A 21,276-nucleotide genomic window follows, 5' to 3' on the forward strand; every position below is an offset into this window, starting at 1 on the left:
TTTATTATTAATTATGAAGGCTACTCCATTTCGTCTGTGGTCCCCTTGTCCACAGTAGTAGATCTGGTGGTCATTTGATGTGAAATGGCCCATTCCAGTCCATTTCTGTTCAATGACACCCAAAATGTCTATATTTAATTTTGACATCTCCACAATAACCACATCCAATTTGCCCTGGCTCAAAGATCTTACATTCCAGGTTCCGATGGTGTGTTGATCTTTAGAACATCGGATTCGTCGTTCACCACCAGCACCATCAGCTGCTAGCCGTCCTTTCGGCTTTGAGCTGGCTGCGTCATCACATCTGGGGCTAGTTGAACTTATCCTCTGTTCCTCCCCAGTAGCATTTTGACCATCTTCCGACCTGGGAGTCCCATCTTCCGATGGTATACTGACATATCTCTGGTTGTACTGATCCATTTAGTTTTCATGGCAAGAATACTGGGGTGGGTTGCCATTTCCTTCCCCAGGGATCGTATTTAGTCTGACCTCTCTGCCATGACATTCCCGTCTTGGGTGTCCCTTCACGGTTTAGCTCATGACGTCATTGAGGTGCTCAAGCTCCAGCACCACAAGGTAGTGATCACCTTTGCTGAAGACAACTTCCATTATTGAAACAAAATCCAGTTCCTAGCTCTCAGGTTTGTGAAGAACTGCCTGAAGGTGCACTGGAAGTTTCTGCTAAAAGGCTTAGACTGAGTGGGTGAAGAAACCTCAGCCTGTGAGCCAAGCATCCACATCCAGGTGCCTCAGTCCAGATCTCTGGGCTCTCCCGAAACCACGCCTCCTTTCAGCAGGCCAGACCCTCACTGGCCCCGCTCCGCATTCTTATTTTCTTCATCCTGCTCTGTTCCCCAAATACAAAGTCAATGGAGGAAAACCTGCAGAAGTTGGGGGTGCAGGGTGGAGAATGCCTGGATCACAATCTCCCTCCCCAATTGCGCACTGAACCAAGGTAGGACCCACATCTGTGTATCAACCCACTTTCGGCTCTGGCTGCGCCCATTGCTGGAAGGTGGACCCCGACTTGTTTCAGTTGAGGTAATGTGCATCTCAGCAGGAAAACAGCTCCCCACCCCTGCTTCAGAAACTGGAGATGGACCAGTCCTGTGTGTTCTTGTGTGAAGGTTAAGTCCTGCTGATTTGGTCTTACTTCAATGTCAGGGCCTGAATGGATGTTGCACATAGCCTGGCATGACATCCCCCTGCTGTTTCTTTTTTAACCAGAGAGAGAGAGAGTTTCACCCAACCAAGTTCTCCCCATTCCACTTACAGAATCCCATGTTCCCCTCCAAACATTGTTTTATGAGCCCATGCTTAGAGATACAGGCACCTAGAACTATGAACATCGCATTAGAAGAGCCCTGCTGAATCGCATCATCTAGTCCAGCATTCTGTTCCCCCAGTGGCCAACCAGCTGCCTGTGGAAGCCCACAAGTAGGATGTGAGCTCAAGAGTACCTCCTTGCCCATGTTCCCCAGCAACTGGTGCAGGGACATACCACCTGATACTGGAGGCAGCCCACGGCCATCAGAACTAGTAGCCATTGATCGCCTTCTCCATGAATTTGTCCAATCCCCTTTCGAAGCCACATGCTGTGGTAGCAAATCCATAGTGTATGGTGTACCATGTGAAGCCCTTTTATCTCTCCTGAATCTCCCAACATAGAATTTGGAATCTCCAAGATGTTGCTTGCATGGCTTCAAAGAGGGATCGGACATTCGAGGAGGAGAGGGCCATTGACAACTGCCTCCAGTCTCAGAGGCAGCATGCCTCTGCATGCCAGTTGCTGGGGAATTCGGGCAGGAGGGGGCTCTTGTGGACATGTCCTATTTGTGGGCTTCCAATGGGCGGCTGGATTGTGAGCTGTTGTGTCATGCAGCGCGGGTTGTGAGCCAGGAAGACCCCCACTTCAGCTGTTATTTCTGCCATAAGAGTATTACCTCTTAGCGCACCCCCACACACACACAACAGGAGGAGTAACCATGGTGCACAGCAACCCTGTCAGGCTTATTATTGTATTTATTCATTTGTATCGTTTGTGTCATTTCTCTACCTAAAGGCACGCAAGGCACCAAGTAACATTGAAACTATTGTGTCACGTATGTACATAGAGCCATGTGAGTTGGCTTTTGTTTTTAACATTTTCCTCCGCCACTCCCCCAAAATGCCGGTTGCTATTTATTCACATTTTACCGATGGGGCGGCGGGCTTGCCCAAGACCACAGGAGGAGGCTGTAGCAAGAGGGGAGAGAAGAAACCAGATCACAGTTGCGCCTTGGATTTCCCAGGGAGATGGACTGCCTGTCCCCGCCAGCTCAGGGGCTCAGGCTGCCTCCGTTTAATACAGTCAGGATCTGTGCCAGCGTCATTTAGGGCGCAATCCTATGCAGGTTTAGACAGAAGAAGGTAGGACTTTTTTTCTGTGTAAACCTGCACAGGATTGCGCCCAACGTGCCATTCCAACTTTTTCCATAGGGTGGTCCTGTTTTCAGTTTTCCGGAAGACATCCTGTGACCCTTAGCAGGCTGCAAGAGACGAGGAATTTCAACAGGAGCCTCTTCAAGGATTTACCGGCTGAACTTCAGCCTGTTGTGCGGCTGTCAATAGCCCAAGGACTCTACCTACCGGTTGCTGGCAAGCTGCCTCGGTACTGTTTCGATAAGGAATGATATAAATATCGTCATATAATACAATTGTATCAGTATAACACAACAGGAGCTCTGGCACAGAGAAACACGAGTGGCGACCACCTGGGGCAGCCCCCTCCAGCCACTGCCCCCCCCGGCCGTAACGCGAGCCTCGGCGACTCGGGCAGAGTCCGTCGGCCCCCGTGACGCGCCCAGGTGAGGCGCAGGGGAAGGGCCGGGCGCAGCCCTTACCTGTCTGACCGGCACAACAGCCGGAGCCCCGCCCCGCTGAGTCAGGCAGAGCGGCACCTTTCACCCACCCTTCTGCCTTTCCCTCTCCCAAAAGGCAGCCTTGCTCGAAAGGCCCCGCACCCACCGCCCCACCCTACCCTCCCTCGGTGCAAACAGTCGCCTCCCTTCGCACAGGCAAACTCCGTTTCTCTCCCCGCCGCTGCTGCCGCTGCAAAGAACGCCGTCTAGCATTTCCCCTTTCGCCACCTTCCTGGCTTAGTGGATTGGGGTATAAGCGAAGGAAGGCAAGCGAAGGCTTCCCAGCTGAAGTGGGCCCACCCGGGCAGCCCGGAAGCCATGGGGACCTCCGATGAGGATTATAACTTTGTCTTTAAAGGTGGGTGTCCATTTCAGCCCTTCTAGAAACTGGGGGGCGGCCCTGAGTTCTGTTCCACAAGCTGCATACTGAGCAAGGTCTTAAAGGTAGGGAAGCCTCTTCCAAATTCTGAATGGATAAGATCTTCAGAGATGGAGGTGTTCAGGCACTGGGAGAGGGGAAGGACCCTTCTGTGCCCGGGACTCCGGGCAGCCACCACCACTCAGAGTAGACCATACTGGGCTGGATAGGCCAACAGGGGGGCCTGGCAGAAAGCAAAGTCCGCTGTTCCTGCCTGAGAGCTACAGAAAAATCTCTGTCTTTGGGTGAGAGCTTGCGATGAACTCCTGCCCTCGTGTGACACCTGAGGGTATCCGTGGTGCTTCTTGCTTTAATCTTAGCCGATTATGATTTTTTGCTCATTACACCTGCATAAGCTTGCATATGAATAAAGCCTTCCCCAGCCTCAGGCCTTCCAAGTCACGACTAACTTAATTTCGACTCTACGTCTGCATCCAACCCAAAGATAAACACATCAAATATCAGTAATGACAATTTGTAAAGGAAAAATTAAAGAGGCAGTAGCAGCATAAAACAATTTACAGAGGTATTTTGAAATAAACCCGCCTTCACGGCCTGCCTACAAGTGTGACTGTTCTCAGTCTTCGCTGCCACAGAGGAAAGGACCCCCTGCGTGAAGCCCCCACCTGCCATTTCTGATGGTGAAACCCCAGGAAGTGAACCAGGTTGTTCGTGTGGCAGAAGGCGTTTCTTGAGATCTTCTGCTCTGGGCTCTTCAGGGCTTTAACACTCGAAACCAATAATGCCTTGAATCAAGCCTGGAAAGAAACTGGCAACCAGCAATGCCTTGGGCTGAACGCCACACATTTCAATTAGCCATGTTGTCATTCAGTTGTTCCGATTATGTTCCCTAACTTTTTCTCATGCCTTCTGATGTCCGTACCCATTCACAAACATCTTTTGCTAGTCCTAACAGGGCCAGAGTAGGTCACTCCTCCATGCTAGGTGGGGCTCTATCCTTGGTCTAAGCCTTGTGCAGTTCCCCGCTCACCCCTGATATGCAGATGGGGGGGGGGGAAGAGAGAGAGGATCAGCCATCCAAACACCACTGAATCCATGTGCAAGTTGGATTTTTAATACTTCCCTCCCTGATGTTCTCCTTCATTGAGCAGCTGCTGAATTATTAAAGCCAGCATAGACTGTTTTGTGCATCCCAACTCTCCAAGCAGTGAGGGTTCTGGCACTTACTCTGGAGTCTGGCTTCTTTTGAATGAGGTCACCGGAGGCCTTTTGCAATATTTTTGTTTTTTTAATACTGAAATGCAAGTTGAGATTTCACAGTGTAATCTTTATGCTATGAAATCTCGACTTGTATATTTGTAAATAACCAAGAACCATGGGGTTGGAAGAGACCTCCAGGAGATCATCTTGACTCACCCCCAACTTACAACAATATGTTTTGGTTTCTGAGAAATCATGCTGTCCATTTGTTTTTTAGACCAACAGGTAGCCGTAATTGGAGCAGGTAGAGAGCTAGAAACTACGCAGTTGCTTGTTGTTCAGAGGCATGCAGCCCTAGTGCTGATCTTTAAAGTCTGGATTAGCAGTAATAGCGATCACGGCAAGGTTGTGGAAGTCCAGAATGCCCACTGATGTTTGGTCTCTACAGGGACTGGAAAAATCTGACATCTGGGAGGTAGACAGCTGGCAGTGACTGCTACCAATTCTGCAGAACAGAGGTATCCAGGTTTAAAAGGCACTGCTGTGCCTGGTAGGCAGCACAACCCCTTGGAAAATGGACTTCTATGGCGCAGGATGGCGGGGAGTGCCCGGTGGGGTTTCTTGGCAGGGGGAGCTGTGACTTGAGGTGAGGCCCCGCGACGAGATGGAGCAGCCGACAAAGAAAGCACAAACGAACGCAAGGGCCGGGTGTTAATTTGGTGGGGAGGAAGGAATGCAGTGAGTAAACAAGATGCTGAGCTGGCAGGAGGGTGTGCTAGGCCAGGTTGTTTAGCAACATGCAAAGGGCGTTAGAACTAATTCTGAAATGAACCGGCCAGTTTATCTTCGGGATCATTCACGGCATGGCGGACTCAGTGGTGCCGCTGAGGCTCGACCCCCATCTCAGCGACCGCCCAGACAGCGAGAAGTGATACGCAGGGAAGCAGGAGCAAGTTCTGCCTTATTGCTGTAGGCATCTAGTGCTGCGATTCGAGAGCCACCGCACGTGCCCAGAGTATTTACAGGCTTTTCATTGGGGCTGGCTCTTGCGGCCAACGGCACCCAGAGTGAGTGCTGCTGCAGGAGGCTCCGGGCTGCAGGTGAGAGGCCGAGGGAGGTCCGTGGCACCATCCAGAGGCAAAGCATCACCTCCTCTGCCACTTGCAGGCAAGCAGAGGCATGCTTGTATTGCCCCAAGCTCCAGCCCAAGCAGTTTCCACACTAGCCGTGGGCCCTGCTGGCTGGGAATGATGGGAGTTGCAGTCCAGCACATCTGGCGGGCGCCAGGTTTGGGGGAGGCTGCTGTGCACAGTGCGAAAGGGTCTCCTCTGCTTGCTGTATCTGCTTACAGCGGCCTCTTTTCCACAGACTTTAAAGCCACGTCAGTGTCTGAATGCGCTAGAAAAACACGTAATGGTCCGACACAATAAGATCAGCAATACAAAATATACTCTAATGTATTTTATTGCTGTACGCCACCTCAGAAGGGCTTCTGCCCTGCAAAGCGGCCAATGTATGTTATAAATAAATAAATAACTACATACATGCATGCATGAATGCATGCATACTTGGGAAGCCGCAAGATGTGAAGTGGGAGATGTGCATTGCATGGTGTTGTAGGACCAAAGTGGACAAGAAGTTGGATAGGCCCTCTCCTGCCCTAGAACTCTGCTCTCCTCCAGCTCACCCACACCAGCCTGAAAAGGGGGTAGAGAATCATGGAGCTGGAAGTAACCTCACAGGTCATCTAGTCCACCCCCCTGCTGCTGATGCAGGAAATCCACCGCTGCAGCATCCCTGATGGGTGCCCATTCAGCCTCTGCTCAAAGCCTATAATGCACTGCATTCCATGGCAGTTTTTCCACTGTCAAACAGCTCATATCGTCAGGACGTTCTTCCTAATTTTTCATCGAAATCCCCTTTCCTGTATGGTTCATACAGGTAGCAACAGAGAACAGGTCTGCTCCATCATCTGTGTGACAACCCTTCGGAGGTTTGAAGATGGCTATCACGTTGCCTCTCCAGGCTAAATATACACAACTCCTTCAACCTTTCCTTGTAGCACTTGGCCTCCAGACCCTTCACCGGAGAAGCATCTGAGGAGATGGGAAAACCGAAGGCTAGCCCCAAGACCCGTCTTGCCCATGCAGTTAAATGGGCTCCACTTTCTGCCTTCCCTGAGAAACCCATCAGCCAACCCAGCCCATCCTACTCACACAAGATGGAGGTGGCACCACCAGGTGCCCCTTCTCCTGCTGGGCCTGGCGTGGCTCCCAATCCGCTGCTCCTCCGGCTGCTGCTCCCTGTGTCCGAGAGTGCATTGTTGGATGTGGACGGCTGAGGAGGGGCTGCAGGGGAAGCAGGGGCTGCAGAGGGGGTGATGGTAGCAGGAGCAGCAGCAGCAGCAGCAGCAGCAGGAGAGGAAGCAGCACTCACTGATGAAGGATCTTGAGCCCTAAGAATAAAGCCAAGGGACAGGTGAGAACTGGTGGCGCTACCTGGAGGGCAAAGGAAGGGGTTGTCCTGCTGGGGTTTCAACCTAGATTCAACTGTTGGGGGGACATAGGGGTCTCCTTGAATTAAACAACAACCACGTCCCTGCAAAGTGCATGAAAATGCTCTAGTATATTCAAGAACTCTAGGAACACAGTGAGCAGAAAGCCCACATTTTGCAACGCAGAAAACCAAGCCACATATCGTACATCTACTAGAAGATAATTAAACACTGTATACTTTTCATCCTTGTAAAAGATGTAATTATTTAGATAACGTTTAGCCTGCCATCAATTGTAAACGTGGTTTAAAGGTAGCTTCCGTTACAACAGTCCTTGAGATGCACATGATTGTTGTTACAATTCCAAACTGGGAGCAGGAAGAAAAAGGATTAGACAGTAGCGGCCGGTCAGGCAACGGCCACCTACACAGCCCCGGACCAAGCAGCAGGCAAAGGGCGTGGCGCAAGGACTTGGAAATGCCCCACGCTGAAAGGCCACCGCTCATGGGCCCCGCAGCTGCATGCGGCTTGAACGCTGTTGTCAGAAACGTGGCAGACCAACCATGGCCAGCGAGCAAACAGGAGCTCTTTGAAAACTCTGGGAAGTAACCACTAAAACTTTGGGAAAGCACGACTAAAAAGTATCTGCATTATAAGCTGCAGCTGCTTGAATGATCTTGGCAAGCACTTACTTCTGTGGGGTTTTGATCACCAGATGCACTGTTAGTCCGTCTTTGATCCCGTGCTGATGCAACGTATCCCCGTCCTTCAGAATCTTCCCAGCAAAGATCAGAACCAGCTGATCCTGTTTGGCTTTGAACCGCCTGGAAATCTCTTCTTTGAACTAGAAAAATACATTTCAGGGGATCAGGCTTCCCTCAGACAGAAGGGATGGCCCATGGCGGCACAGCACGGAGGGCCAGCAACCGCCTGCCCTCAAGTCCTGCTGCTCTTCCACTTCCTGCCTTGCCTTCCCCGTCCCTGTCTCTACAGCCACACAGCTCCTGGCCAACCCACAGCGACGTCTCCCTTGGCATGCCTGTTTCCCATCCCCTTCCCCCGATCCTAATCCAGCCTCCACCTGCACCCAAGGCTCCTCCTAGCCCCCAAACTGCTTCTGTTCTTCAGCAGCACAGACCTGTGAGCCAGGAGGTGCCCAGGTTAAATCTCATCTCTCCTACAAAGGCATTCGTTACTGTCTGGTGTGCTGCTGCAACTGTTTTCAACTTATTATACTGGTCTTACGCTGAGCTTAATCTTGTATGGTTCACGATATCGCCGTCTCCTTGGTGCTATGCCGTTGCTAGCTGCGTTGCTGTTATGGGGATTTTGTATTTCGGAAGCCACCTTGAGAGGGTTTGACCCCCAAAGCAAACACTACGAGCATTTTGAGTAAAGAAACTGCGTTGCTGGAAAACTGCTCTCTCAGCCGCCCCACAACGTGGGGAGATCATCCCAGCCGCTCGTCGGGATTCCGTGAAGCGCTCTGGGCACCCGAGCAAGCAGCGCCCGCCTGCCCGCCCCCGCTCCTCTGGCCCCAAGGAAACCCATCCAGCCCATCGCTCCCTCGCTGCGGGGCTGAGCCCCGCTCAGCCTCCAGCGCCGGGTGGAAGCCCCCCGCCGCCCTTCGGCCTCCTCCTGCTGCCGGGAGCCCCCCGGCAGCCCCCTCAGGGGCCTTCGCAGCTCCCGGCGCCCCGCCGCCGCTCGCCAGCTCCCCCCGAGGCCTCCGGCTCCCCCGCTCCCCCGGCGCCGCTCGGGCGGGGCGGGCCGGGCTGCTGGCGGGGCGGGGCGGGCCGGCGCCTGGGGGCTCCGCCGCCGCCGGCCCCCTCTGCTGCGCGGCCTCCCGCAGCCCCCGGGGAGACGGGGGGAGCCCCCGCCGCCGCCCGCGGAGGCCGCTCGGGCCCCCGCGGCGGAGGCCGGCCCCGGCGGGGCGCCCCGCGCGCCCCGGGCTTTGTTTCGCGCCCGGCCCGGCCCGGCCCGACCCGACCCACCTCCCTGACGGAGGCGCGCTCGCCGGTGAGGATCTCCTCCTTGTCCTTCGGGGTCTTCACCGTGACGCGGATCAGCGGCCCGCCCGGGCCCGCCTCCGGGCCGTCCCCGCCGGAGCCCGGCTGCGCGGAGGACGAGGAGCCCGGCCCGCCGCCGCCGCCGCTCAGCTCCGCCATCTTGGCCGCCCGCCCGCCGGACACCGAGGCGCCAGCGCCAGACCGGCCCCGCCGGCTGCGCCCACCATAGAGACGGAGGGGCGGCTCCGAGCGCCGGCCGCGGCGCGTCCGGCTTCCCGCTCAGGGCTTCCTTCCGGCGCGCCCGGAAGGCGGCCCGCGGCGCGCCTCGCCTCGCCTGGCCTGGCCGCCGGCGCTTCTCGCAGCCCGGCGTGGGGGCGCGGGCCGAGGCGGCGCTCGCGGGCTCGGCGCAGAGGCCGGCCGGCCGGCGGCGGCGAGCCGCGCTCGCCTGCGCCGCAAGTGCGGGCCTCCCCCCGGCGCGGCGCGGCGCTCGTCCCGTGAGAGCGGCGCGCCGGGCGCGGAGGAGCAGCTGCACCCGGCGCGCCGGAAGCGGCCGCGCGCGCCGGGACTACATCTCCCAGCAGGCGCGGCGCGCCCAGCCTGGCCGCGGCGAGGCCGCGCTGCGGAGACCGCCATGCTGCGCCCCAAGGCCTTGACGCAGGTGCTGAGCCAGGCCAACACCGGCGGGGTCCAGAGCACCCTGTGAGTGGCGGCGCGCGGGGGGCCGGGCCGGGCCGGCGAGCCCGCTGGGGCGGCGCTCCCCTCCCCTCCCCTCCCCTCCCCGGCGCCTGGGGGGGGCGCCGCGGGCGGGCGAGGGGCGGGAGGCCCGGTGGCGCGCTCCGGGGCCGGCCGGGCCAGGGCGGGCGGCCTCGGGCAGGCCTGGGGCCCTCGCCCGCCCGCCGCAGACCAGGCGCGCCCCTTCCTCGGCCAGCGCGCGCCCTGCGAAGCCCGCCCGCCCCTGCGAACGCCGCGCCTGGCCCGCAGCGGCGCGCTGCGGGTCCTTCGGGGGGCCCTCCCGGGGGCGGGGCGCGCGGACCCCGCCGGCCCCGCGGGCGCTCTGGAAGGGCGCCTCCCCGTGTAGGCCGGGGGGCCTCGCTGCCCGTGCCGCCCCCGCCCGCAGCGGTGCGCCTCCTTCGTGGCGGCGCCGCCGGCCTCCGGAATGGCGCCCCGCACGCGATAGGATCGTGTCCTTCCAACGGCTGTGACGAGCTTATTTACGCTGGCGCTCCCCAACCATCAACTTACCTAAATGTCGTTGCGCTTTTAGAGCGATGCATTGTTTTAGGTTTAAAAATGGGAAAGGGCGTATAAATGTACTTAAATCAATACACGCTAAGGGGTTTGTTTGTTTGTTTGTTTTAATTTCCTGCATATATAGTCCGGCTTCTTTCCTCTTTAAGGAACTCAAGGTGGCTCACATAATCCTCCATTTTATCCTCGCAACAACCACCCTGTGAGGTGGGCTGGGCTGGGCTGAGAGTCTGTGACGGGCCCGAAGCCACCCAGGGAGCCTCTATGGGCAAGTGGGGACTACAGCCCTGGTCTCCCAACCCTCAGTCCAGCACTCTAGCCACTACACCACACTGGCTCAATAAGGATACTTAGCACGGCTGTCTGGGGAATGCTGGGAGCTGTAGGCCTTTTCTCTGTCTAAACCTGCTGGGAGCTGTAGGCCTTTTCTCTGTCTAAACCTGCGTAGGATTGCGCCCTTATTGACCCTTAATTTTTGTGCGTCCTCTTTGCCCCTGTAGGCTTCTTAACAACGAGGGCTCTCTCATTGCATATTCTGGTTATGGAGACACAGATGCCGGAGTCACAGGTGCTATCGCCAGCAACATCTGGGTGGCTTATGACAAGAACGGGTACCAAGCCTTCAATGAGGACAACTTGAAGTTCATTCTAATGGACTGTATGGTATGTCTCATAAGTTCTTTGGTGTCTCTGATGCCCCTGTTGTCCTGTGAAGCCTCGGAAACTCAGAGTATCCATGTCTGGGCCAGGGCAAAACCTCAGATCTCCAGGTGTGACTAGAAGTGCACCCTTTTCATGGGATGGCAGCATGTTTCCTTTATGCAACAAAATAGTGCTCCGTTTGAGTCACATTTGTGGGAGAAAAAGACTGTATAAGAGACAGAACATGGTGGCTGCGGGTTGCCCCATCTAAATGGAGTAGAATCCCGCTGTTTACCCTAGCAACTCCCATTGGCATGGGTCAAAGTGCTGTAGGCCTGAAGCCCCTACTAGAATTACTTTGAGTAAGAACCTGGCTGCATATCTCACGCAGTGACCCCGTTAGGAAAGAGCTCTGCCTGTAAAAGAATTCTGAAGGCTTCCCTACCACCCAGTAGAGAAAGTTGGTGGGGATAGAAATCACATGCATGGTGATGGGAGTAGCTGCCAGCTAGCCACCCTGCTCCTTTACTCTTATCACTCTTCTTAGAGCTAATTTTCCCAAGGAGTCAGAACATGGGAAATTGGGCAATAACCAAGAGGCCGTCGGCAGCTCTTCCGTCAGTGTCTCCAGGATTTTTATTTCCTTCGGCTTTCTCTCTTACCTTTCTGTGCTCAAATTATAATTTTTGGAATCGCAACATAAAGGATTATCTTGCTTATCCAAAAACACACAGAATAAACCAATCTTTTCTAACACTTGTCTGCTCTTCCCTCACCAACTGAATTTAGACATTCTGCCAAACTGTGGCTTGCGGTAGCTCCGGATGACAAACAAAACCATGGTTTGAGTTCCCAGACTTGCAAGTGAACTGTGGTTGAACCCTTTTTTCTTTTCTCATCTGGCTCTGCTGCATGTCCCTGGAAGCTGTGCTTTGCATGACTGCTGACAAAACCATGCTGTGTGTACCACGTTATCAGACTGTAACCTCCAGTGGCAACGCAGCCAGTGACATGCTGGCCTAGAAACTTTTGGTCTGCTCCCAACTGTGCGAGTGATGTGATTTCTTTCCCTTTCCTTGCTGCTTTCACCTTTCCCTGTTAAGGAGGGGCCTTTCTTTCCTTGCAGTGCAACTGTGGGAGGCTTCAGGGAAGGTTGGGTGGCGGTGATGAGGGGCCTCTTTCAACTCTTCTCTTCCCAGCTCTTTGTCCACTCAAAACAGCTCTTCCCACCCTTTGCAAAGTTTTTCAAGAGTGAAATGCTGTCATCTGAGTACTTTGCTACCCAGGACTTTCTTTGCACTAGGAACCAGCGTAAGAGATGCTTGGTGAATGACCAGTGAGGTGGTGGGCATCTTTTATTCCCCCCCACTCTGGACTGTGGTGCTCTGAGGCAGAGCAGTGCCCCTGACCATGATGGTCACTTCAGGTGATAGCACAATGCCCGTTTTGCAGAAGTGACAATTGCAAATCCACTTCAAACCATGGCTTCTCGTTCTGGGTAGCTGACCCCTCTCAAACTGTGGGGTTTGCCAATCCGGGCGATTCAGCAACTGGGCAAGCTTTGCCAGCCATGGCTTGGCATAGCAGCTGAATTGATCCTCTGCCTGTTGCTTAGTGTTCTCAGCTGACAGAGTGCAATATGTAGGCAGCCTCTGCCTTAACCAACAAGCATGATGTTTGTTGGGTTGGGACACACCCGTCACTGTGTAGACGATCAGCTACCAGCGGTGGCTGTGGAGTGAGCGCCACAGGCATTGTGCAGCTGCCACAAGAGGGGTGGGCTACCACCATTTCTGTGTCACCAAGCAACAGCCACCAAAGGAGGCCTGTGAGTGACATCCACTTGCAGACCTCAGGGTCGGCGCCCCTGTTCTTTTAAGAACTGAGGACGGTGGTGCTTCTACAGGTCCAGTATCTCCTGTCATTGTGGCCACCTCCTTTAGTGCTCTTAAAGGGCCAGAAGGCCAACTGGTGGCCCTATCAGGTAAAACTGCGCCAAGGCAACCACAACACATACTTGCACTTACCAATCCCCCACCAATGGTGAAGTAGGTTCAGGAGGGAGAAGCAAGGATGTGGGTTCTTCTGCTGTGGGGACTTCTCCTTCTTTGATGTCTAACGGGGGAGTGAACAGGCCAGAGATATTGAAGTCAATAGCTTAAAAAAAAAAAAGGGAAAAAAATGAACGACACAATCTGAAAGGCTGAAACCATACCCGTTATGAGATTTTGAAGTCCTCCTTTGTAGCCAGAGATTCGAGTTTGGGTCCTTTCTGTCTCTATAACTCTTTCTCTGTACAAACTCTATGATCCATGAGAGTCAAGTCATCTATAGCCAAGGAGAGTCCTTTCCAATTGACAGAAGCAGGCAAAGTTAAACTGCTTCACCTCACACAGGGCCCACAGACATCAGCTGCCCTGTGGGAAGGAACATCAGATGTGGGCTCATACTCAAATGGAGCTGGTTGTATTGTTCAGTTTTGATTTTTTGAGCATGTGGTTCTTGGTGTGTTCTATTTTATAAATATTGTAAGCCACTTTGAGGACTCTAGTCAAAAGGTGGGGTATAAATATACCAAACAAATAAATATACAAATATACAAAACAAAAACTACAGAGCAGGAATGAGCAGCTTGTGGACCTCCAGACATTTTGGCAGGCAGCCACCATCATCCCTCACCATTGGCTTCACTGGCTAGGGCTGATGGGAATTGTAGGCCAGAACATGTGACAGGCCACAAGTTGCCCACACCTGGTATAGACCAGCACTTCTGGGGTGGGAAATCTATCGCGACTGCAGTCTGTGAATCACGTTCTGTGCACTTTTACTTCCTTTTTTCTCCTTTTCCATCTCTCTTCCCCATCCTGCAAAACAAATGGCATCCCAGGAGGGCCGTGTTGCCATCACTAGAGTCGCCAATCTGCTGCTGTGCATGTACGCGAAAGAGACGGTGGGCTTTGGCATGCTGAAAGCAAAGGTGAGGTCCCTCTGGCTGGCTCAGAGGCCCTGGGTTGGCCCCCCCGCTCACTCCAGCCTGAGTTGCTCCCTGGGCCTAGCTCTTGCGGGCAGTTCAACTTAGAAGGGATGCGAATACAATGGGCATGTTGGAACTGGTTTAATAACGCATTCCAGGGGGGTTGCCATGTCAGTTGCAGCAAATCCAGCAGAGAGCCTTATGTGAACTTAAAAGACTGAGGGACCTGTTGTGCCAGAAGGTTTGGTGGATCAGAGCCCATTTCTTGCAGGTCTAGCCCTCAACTATTCTCTTGCTCTTTAAGCTTTGTTTTAACGGAAGTTTTTAACAGCAGAGAATGCCTCTTTGAAGATGCACCACTACCGCCAGCAGAAATGTGCATAATGAAAAGAAAACGTATACCTTTTCTGCAGGAAAAAAAAATCAGTGTGCAGATCTTCAGTGCATTTCCTGTTTTAATTGATTAGAACTCATGTGGTTTCTTTAAGCAAGTGACAATCCTACGAATAACATTTACTTTTTAAAAATACATTTAAGAAATTATTTTTAATCCAAAAAACATTCTTTTCAGAAGTGATGTTTCCTAATCAGTAAAAACAATGAAGTCTTGTTCCTTAAGGACTAACACATTTATTATGAAATAAATTTTCATGGACACTTCCTAATCAGTATGATAAAGCTAGAGTAAGAATGAAAGCTGTGCCAAGAAATCAAGAGCAAATCTCACTGACCTGGTTTGCACGACACATGGACTGGCCTGCTAACTCCTAGAATGGTGATGGCGCAGTGCCCACAGGCATTCTTTTGCATATTCAAACCCTGAGTAGGGATTGTCGTATCCTGCGAACCTTGGCCACAGGGTTGTTTAACCCTCGCTTAATCCACGGTGGCTAGGTTCACATGACACAACAACCCCCAGTTGGGGGTTAAATATGCAAAATGGTGGCTAGCATGTGCCACAGCCTCATCAAGGGTTAAACAACCCACGATGGGCTGTCATGTCATACAAACTGGTCCACTAATGCCTATATTGGTGCCAGAAGTGAAAAATGAAGAAAAAGTCTCCTTCCAATTGTAAGCTAAATTAAATGGATTTAGGTCCATTAAATCCCATGCTTTCCAGTGCTTCCATAAGGTTTCAGTTTTCCTCGGAACATCTGTTTTAGTAAATGTTGTTATAGATAAGATCAATACCATATCAATGTCAGCTACAGTATTTTTTGCATAGAGGAGCAGAACTGAAACATCCAAAGGGATGCTGTATTCCATAACTTCCCTTATTAATGTTTTATAATATTTATCCAAACCGGTGTAGGTCAATTATACCAGCAATGTGTAACGTGTTTGACCCTAGTAATATTTTTGCAGTGCTTTTTAATACAGTAAGAATCCTGTCCAGCAGTCGACGGGGGCTTTGTTGCTTTTTCCATTCCGCTGCCCTCAGGACAGTCTTGGAACTAACGGCCGGGCCTCAGGTCTGTGGTGGCGCACCGGCCTTGCTTGCAGAAGGGCCTAGGTTCCATCCTTGGCCTCATCTCCAGTTGAAAGGATCTCGGCTAGCAGAGGCTGGGAGATGCCCTTCTCTGCCTGAGACCCTGGGGAGCTGATGCCAGTCAGAGCAGGTACCACAGGGCGAGGCAGATCAATGGCAGATGGCAGCTTCTAGAGCCGTGTGTCTTTGGCCTTCTCCACCCCCAGCAGTGTTCTTGCTGCGCAGGCCTAGGCCAGCGAGAGCCTGCTTCGGCAAGCTGGTCTCCGACGAGGGTATGTGTTCTGTGGCCCTGCCTGGGATGTGCCTAGGGCAAAAGCCACTGGCCCCTACCCTAGTCACACTACTGCCTCCGTAACGGGTGCAGTTGCCCCTCCAGAGCACTGCCACTTCTTCCTGTGGCTGCTCCCTGCTTGGCTGTCGACACGTGAATGCCCTTGTCTCTGTGCATGCTTCCATTCTCCATCCGCTCCCATCCCTGCACTCCCATCCCTGGGTGCAGGTGCCTCTGGAGGTGGAGCAGCGGCTGCATCTTGTCAGAGGTCTCGGCAAGCCCTAGTTGGCACCAGCCAAGTTCTGTGAGCCCGTTTCAGACTCTGGTTTCTGGTTCTGGTTTGCCATCTTCCCGCAGTTCAGACATGACAGCAAGCCAGAGTTAACTATGTTTGGTGTCGCATCTGAACTGAGCCAACATGTGGTTCATCTGAGTTGTGCAGGGGCCACGTGACCAACCAGCCTGCCCCTGTGCTTTTTTCCAGGCTCAAGCTTTGGTCCAATACCTCGAAGACCCCCTCACCCAGGTGGCTGCCTCCTGAGCCGGTGGAGCCCGAGCTGGCAGGGCCTCTCTCGTTCGGAGCTGTTCTCCAGAGAAGCTTCTCTGCCTCGTGGACTCTGCTTCCCAGCAGCCTTGTGGATCGCAGGGGGCACTAGCACTGCATGTATTTCCGAGATGAAAATGTTGGTGGGAAGAGAATAAAAGAGTGTTCTTAGTGGCTCGAGTTCTGTCTGTTTGAGGATGGGTGGAAGGGGCCGGGGCAACGTCTGGGGGTGCTTTAGTGCCGAACTGTTCTGTTAACAATAAAATGAAGAAATCATTTCATAAAAGCCAGGTTGGATTGTTAACCAGTTGGATGGATGGAAAGCAGCAGACAGAACGTAAAAGTAGTGGTCCATTCCATTGGGTGTCACCTGTTGAATTGGGGCCCTCAAATGGCATCACCACCATTTTCAACAGAGCATGAAGGAAAAAGCAGGGGAGTATTGCATACACAGAGACGAGCGAGATGGGGCCCATACGGTAGAAAATTATAGCCACAATCTTGCACACATTTACTTGGACTAAATCCTAGTGAACACAGTGGGGCTTTCTTCGAAGTAAACATGCATAGCATTGGGCTCCACGTTGCAGGCTGAGCCTGGTGTTGAAGATGTAACCGGGGTTGGAAAAGTCTGGAGACCAGCTGGTTTTTAAAGTTTCTGTTGCTAAGCTGGGAATCTGCACTGATGGTGGCCTCTTGGTGGCAGCAAATAATCAAAAAGACATTTTCTTTACTTAAACGTGGGTTTAATTGGCCGGTTCCAGTTGTCTTGAGGTTGGGTTCCTTTCAGTGCAGAGGACACATTTGAAGAACCCGCCCCAGAAGAACCTGGCTTCTCCCATGCAAACATTCCCATCCCCTGCTCAGGCTGGGCTTATTTCCAGTTTAGGACCCTAGCTGGGAAATCATGGATTTGTAAATCACTTGGCAGACACGTGGGGGTGATAAATGCCTTCCCCCACCAACACACCAGATTTTGCCCTGCAAGGTTTTTGCCACTAATAACTCACTCTAGCAAGATGCTAGGCTGATTTTTGTGCAAAGCTCCCTGGAATGTGAATTACTTGACTCTCAGATAGGCTTCTGCCTCTTCCGGAGCATGCACACACAAGGAGAAGCTGATGGAATCAGCTTAGATTTGAATTCCAGGGGCTTAAAGTGCTAATAACCCTCTAGGCGTAATACAGCTGGCCTGTGTGCTTGTGTCTGCTCCATTCTACGCTGACAACTTGTACATTTATAATTAAATGCTAACGAAGGCACATGTTGAGGCTGCCATCTTATGTGCACTTGGGAAGGCGATCTCTTGAACTCGGTAGGACTGACCTGAGTAAACATGCATGTCTTTTATGTTTCAGGCTTTAAGTTTCAGAGTGCTCCATCTTCTAGCTGATCATCAAAAGGCTACACAGACCAGTCTGGGAACAGTACATGCATGAATGCTTAACAGCTGCAGAACACCGCTATGGAGCCGAGGGGGGATTTGCGGCATTCCTAAGTTGCATGGCGGGGAGGCATGGTCCTCTGAACAAACCTTCTGCAGATACGGTCTGCACGTTCTCCAGATGTATTCTGGGATACAAAAAAATCACCCTGGGACTGTAGATCTCAAGGGGAGTGCCTTCTGGCCTCTTGTCATCCATGGGACCAAAGGCCTCTGGGAGGATGCGCCCCCAGCTCCAGCCTTCCAAGAATGTCATGGTGAGGGGGAGGCCAGCCTGGCCCCATCCATTGGCCAGTGAAAGTGCAGCTGCTCCAGTGTTTGCTTTCCTCTTCCTTCCTCATTCTTTTTTCCTTTTGTATCATGTCTTCTGAGCCTGCATTACTAAAAAAACAGGATCTTTAGGCATCTTGAAAGTCACCAAGACATGTGTGATGGCACAAGCCAGAGCCATCCTTATTTCTAGTTTTGGACTCCTGGGTCTGCAAACTTTTAATATCTGTCCAGCACTTAGAAAAAACTTTGGCTTTTCAGCAGTGTTAAATCAGTAATAATGAGGGCTAGAAACTTGTCCTTTTTATTCATAATGAAAAGTGTTGATTCTCAAAGACTGGGTTTGCATGACACAACAAACCATCATGGGCAGCCAGCCATGGCCGGTTCTTGTGTCATCTAAACACAGAGCACTTTGTGCAGGGTGGTTTATTTTTCAGGAACAAGCCATGCCGAGAACCCACGGCTTCTTGTAGGGGTTTTCTTGCCCATGGTGGGTTGTCATGTTGTCCAAACCCGGGAGAGTGATTTCATTATGGGTTACGGTGATCAGCTACAAAGCCACTTGGCAAGAGCAGCAAAACAGCCGGCACCACTCACTTTTCACAATCTCACCAGTAACTGCCCTTCCAAAGTGCTGAAACGACACTTTGGAAAGACCGTCACTTGTTCCTTGGCATGTTTTATTTTTTTGGTACCTCAAAAATGGTCATAATTGTCAGTCTTTCACAAGTGCTTTGGTGCGGTTTTATGGTTGTGGGATGTGTGTAGTCTCACCTGGTCAATTTCCTTGTCTGTTTTTGCTGTCAAGTGGCGTAGGTAATATGCAATGAAACTGACAAGAAGAGGTTGCATAGGCTAATTTGCGCAAAGTTGTGAGTGACCAGGGGAGAAATAATCCTAAAGGGAAGGAAGGACCCGGTAGCTCAGTTTCGAAGTACCGAAAAGGGGGTGGGGGAGCCAAAGGAGTAGGTGCACCGAAAGTGGGGGGACAATATCTCCCCCTGGCTGATGTGATCCTCTTGATTTTAACTGTTGGACTGACACGTCTTGGTGTCCCCCACCTTTTCAACAGTTCCACAAGTCTCCGGCTACTCCAGAAAGGGCAGCTAAAGGCCCTGAGAAGCTCCGGCTACTCCAGAAAGGGCAGCTAAAAGCCCTGAGAAGCTGGCTGCATGGGACGGAGTGAATGGGGCCCCATTGGGGGGGCGGGGAGGTAGAAGTACTGCTGCTGCCCCGTTTGCTTCATCCCATTCTGCCACCCTCTAAGGGTTTTTTTTAATGTCGGGAAAATGTGGGCATTTTGTGGGGCTAAGTAAATGGAGATGAAATGTGCACAAATTTAATGACTGGGAAGTTAATGGAGTCAAAATTTGAGCAAAATCAATGGTTTTGTGAGTAAATGGAGGGGAAATTTGCACACCTGCAGTAACGGAGTAGTTCGTGCAGGTGCGCAAATTTCCCCTCCATGTACTTCCCAGCTATTAAATTTGTGTATATTTCTGCAGGTCTTTAAAAACAGTACTGCAGTAACTGCAGCGGTAAGTGCTCTGAAAAGGAGCTGTGAAAGGAGGGAGCTAATATCTCCCCGTTCTGGAGCAGCTGGAGAATCGAGGTGCTGAAAAGGTGGAGGACACTGAGCACTATCAAACCGACAGTTAACACTGAGAGAATCAGATCGGCACGACGGAGATATTGTCCTCCCGGTGTACCTGTTGCTTTGGCTTCCCCCACCCTTTCTTGCTCGGTCCTTCACAACTGTGTGCAAATTAGCCTATGCAGCCTTGTCTTGTCAATTTCCTTGTATGTTACCTACTCCCCCCCTTCCCTGCTCCCTTCCATAGCCGAAGCAGACAAGGAAACTGACCAGGCAAGACTATGGACGGCCGTACATTCGTGCTTATGCATCTGTGAAAGACCCGCAAAAATCTTTTGTAAAAATATAACTCCAATTGTGCATTTTTGAGGCACCATTTTTTTAAAATGCCAATGAACAGAAAGGGGCAGTGATCAGAGCAGGGAGGGGGAGACAAGACAGTTTTTGCTGTAAAGTCCCCTGGGACATATGCCAGGGCCAGCTGGAGGACTAAGGGGGAAGGAAGGGAAAAGCACCCCACGGCAAGCCCAGTCATCTGTTGGGCGAACCAAGGGTGGTTCAGCAAACAACCCACACCGTGTAGCTTATCTGCATGAGTGGCTTAGCATTATGTGTGAACCTGGCATCAGAACTTTCTGTGCTAGATTCTGTATGGAATTCCATGTGCACATGGAACAATCAAAGAGAAACACATTTACTCCATTCACCATTAAAAGGGAAGAGATGTACTTGTTAGGAGTAACCTGTTTAAGTCCAATGTTCTCTCACCCCAAAGCCTGTTGAAGTCTCTTTAATCAACATCCCATGGGGTTTGAATCAGAGCCATTTAAGTAGTAGTGGATGATTTGCAGCGCGTGTGTGTGGGTTTGTGTTAATCTTTTAATGCTTTTGTTTTCCTTCTCGTCCTGTCCTGGATGAATCTTTACCTGTGTGAGAAGAGAGTCCACCTTCCTATGCAGCATTATCAAATTTTAGGAGAAGTCCGGAGCAATTGATTTCAAGTTGGCGGTTCCCTTCCTGTTGGTGTGTTTCATCTTCAGTTTTTCCTTTTGTTTTTACTTAGATTATAAGTGCCAGCTTTATTGCACAGGTGCCGTGTGTAATAACCAGCTCGTTCCTGCTTCTGGATGGCGGCTCTATGCTCGTCAGGGTGCAAATAATAAAAAAGTAAAGCAAATGATGATAAGCCTTCACACTTTGGAGCTTTCACTGCTCGAAATCTTGGTTCTAGACTGTGGACATTTTGTAGTACTAAAAGAACAGGAGCTTTAGGCATCTTTAAAGTCACCAACACATTTGTGATGGCACAAGCCAGAGCCAGCTTCATTTCTAGTACTGGACTGCTGGGTCCACAATCTAGGGAACCCTGTGCGAGGGATGTGTCTACATGGCAGTGTTAAACCGGTTTGATTGAACCTGGCTGGCTTGTATGTTTCTGTCAAAGGAATCCAGGGAACTGGGGCATGGTGAGAGGGCTGATTTGGAGACCCCCAGCACCTTCATGCAGCAGCAGTTCCTAGCAAGCCATAATGGTTAAAACTGGCTTGACACTCATTGTGTGCCTGGAGTGGTTTTTAATTTGTTTCCCCTTCATTTCTCAAACAGCTGCCCAAGGGCAAGCCACTGGTGGGGGATGGGGATTAAGGAGTGTTAGCAGTTTGGAAGGTGGCATGGATCTCCAAGAAAACCACTTGGAACTGCTTGAACCTTGAAGTACATGTGAAGAAGCACCTCTCTCATTTGTAGCTCTTCTTCAGAAAACTGGTCTTGCAATGTAGCTTATCTAGCTGCGAATGACTGAATTGTCATTCTGGA

General features: G+C 52.0%; 2 protein-coding genes across 3 annotated transcripts; one reads left to right on the forward strand and one right to left on the reverse strand.

Moving 5' to 3' along the window:
- Positions 1–5,910: 5,910 nt before the first annotated feature.
- LOC146334152 (ubiquilin-2-like) lies at positions 5,911–9,145 on the reverse strand. Of its 2 annotated transcripts, none has more exons than XM_084823921.1 (4): positions 8,965–9,145; positions 7,666–7,817; positions 6,696–6,934; positions 5,911–6,575 (listed from the first exon to the last, which is right to left on the reverse strand). In XM_084823921.1, the coding sequence occupies exons 1-4, from the start codon at positions 9,136–9,138 to the stop codon at positions 6,448–6,450; spliced, it is 693 nt and encodes a 230-aa protein (XP_084680047.1). In that variant the 5' UTR covers positions 9,139–9,145; the 3' UTR covers positions 5,911–6,447. The 2 variants fall into 2 exon arrangements, with proteins under 2 accessions (XP_084680047.1, XP_084680048.1); XM_084823922.1 differs by having other exon boundaries at positions 5,913–6,176.
- Positions 9,146–9,573: 428 nt separating this feature from the next.
- LOC146334153 (ragulator complex protein LAMTOR2-like) lies at positions 9,574–16,324 on the forward strand. Its single transcript, XM_084823924.1, has 4 exons — positions 9,574–9,678; positions 10,728–10,890; positions 13,757–13,846; positions 16,091–16,324. The coding sequence occupies exons 1-4, from the start codon at positions 9,611–9,613 to the stop codon at positions 16,145–16,147; spliced, it is 378 nt and encodes a 125-aa protein (XP_084680050.1). The 5' UTR covers positions 9,574–9,610; the 3' UTR covers positions 16,148–16,324.
- Positions 16,325–21,276: the final 4,952 nt, after the last annotated feature.

The sequence above is a fragment of the Heloderma suspectum genome, chromosome 17 (genome assembly GCF_057233095.1).
Source record: "Heloderma suspectum isolate Gila_16-S chromosome 17, 16-S_ref, whole genome shotgun sequence".
NCBI lineage: Eukaryota > Metazoa > Chordata > Lepidosauria > Squamata > Helodermatidae > Heloderma > Heloderma suspectum.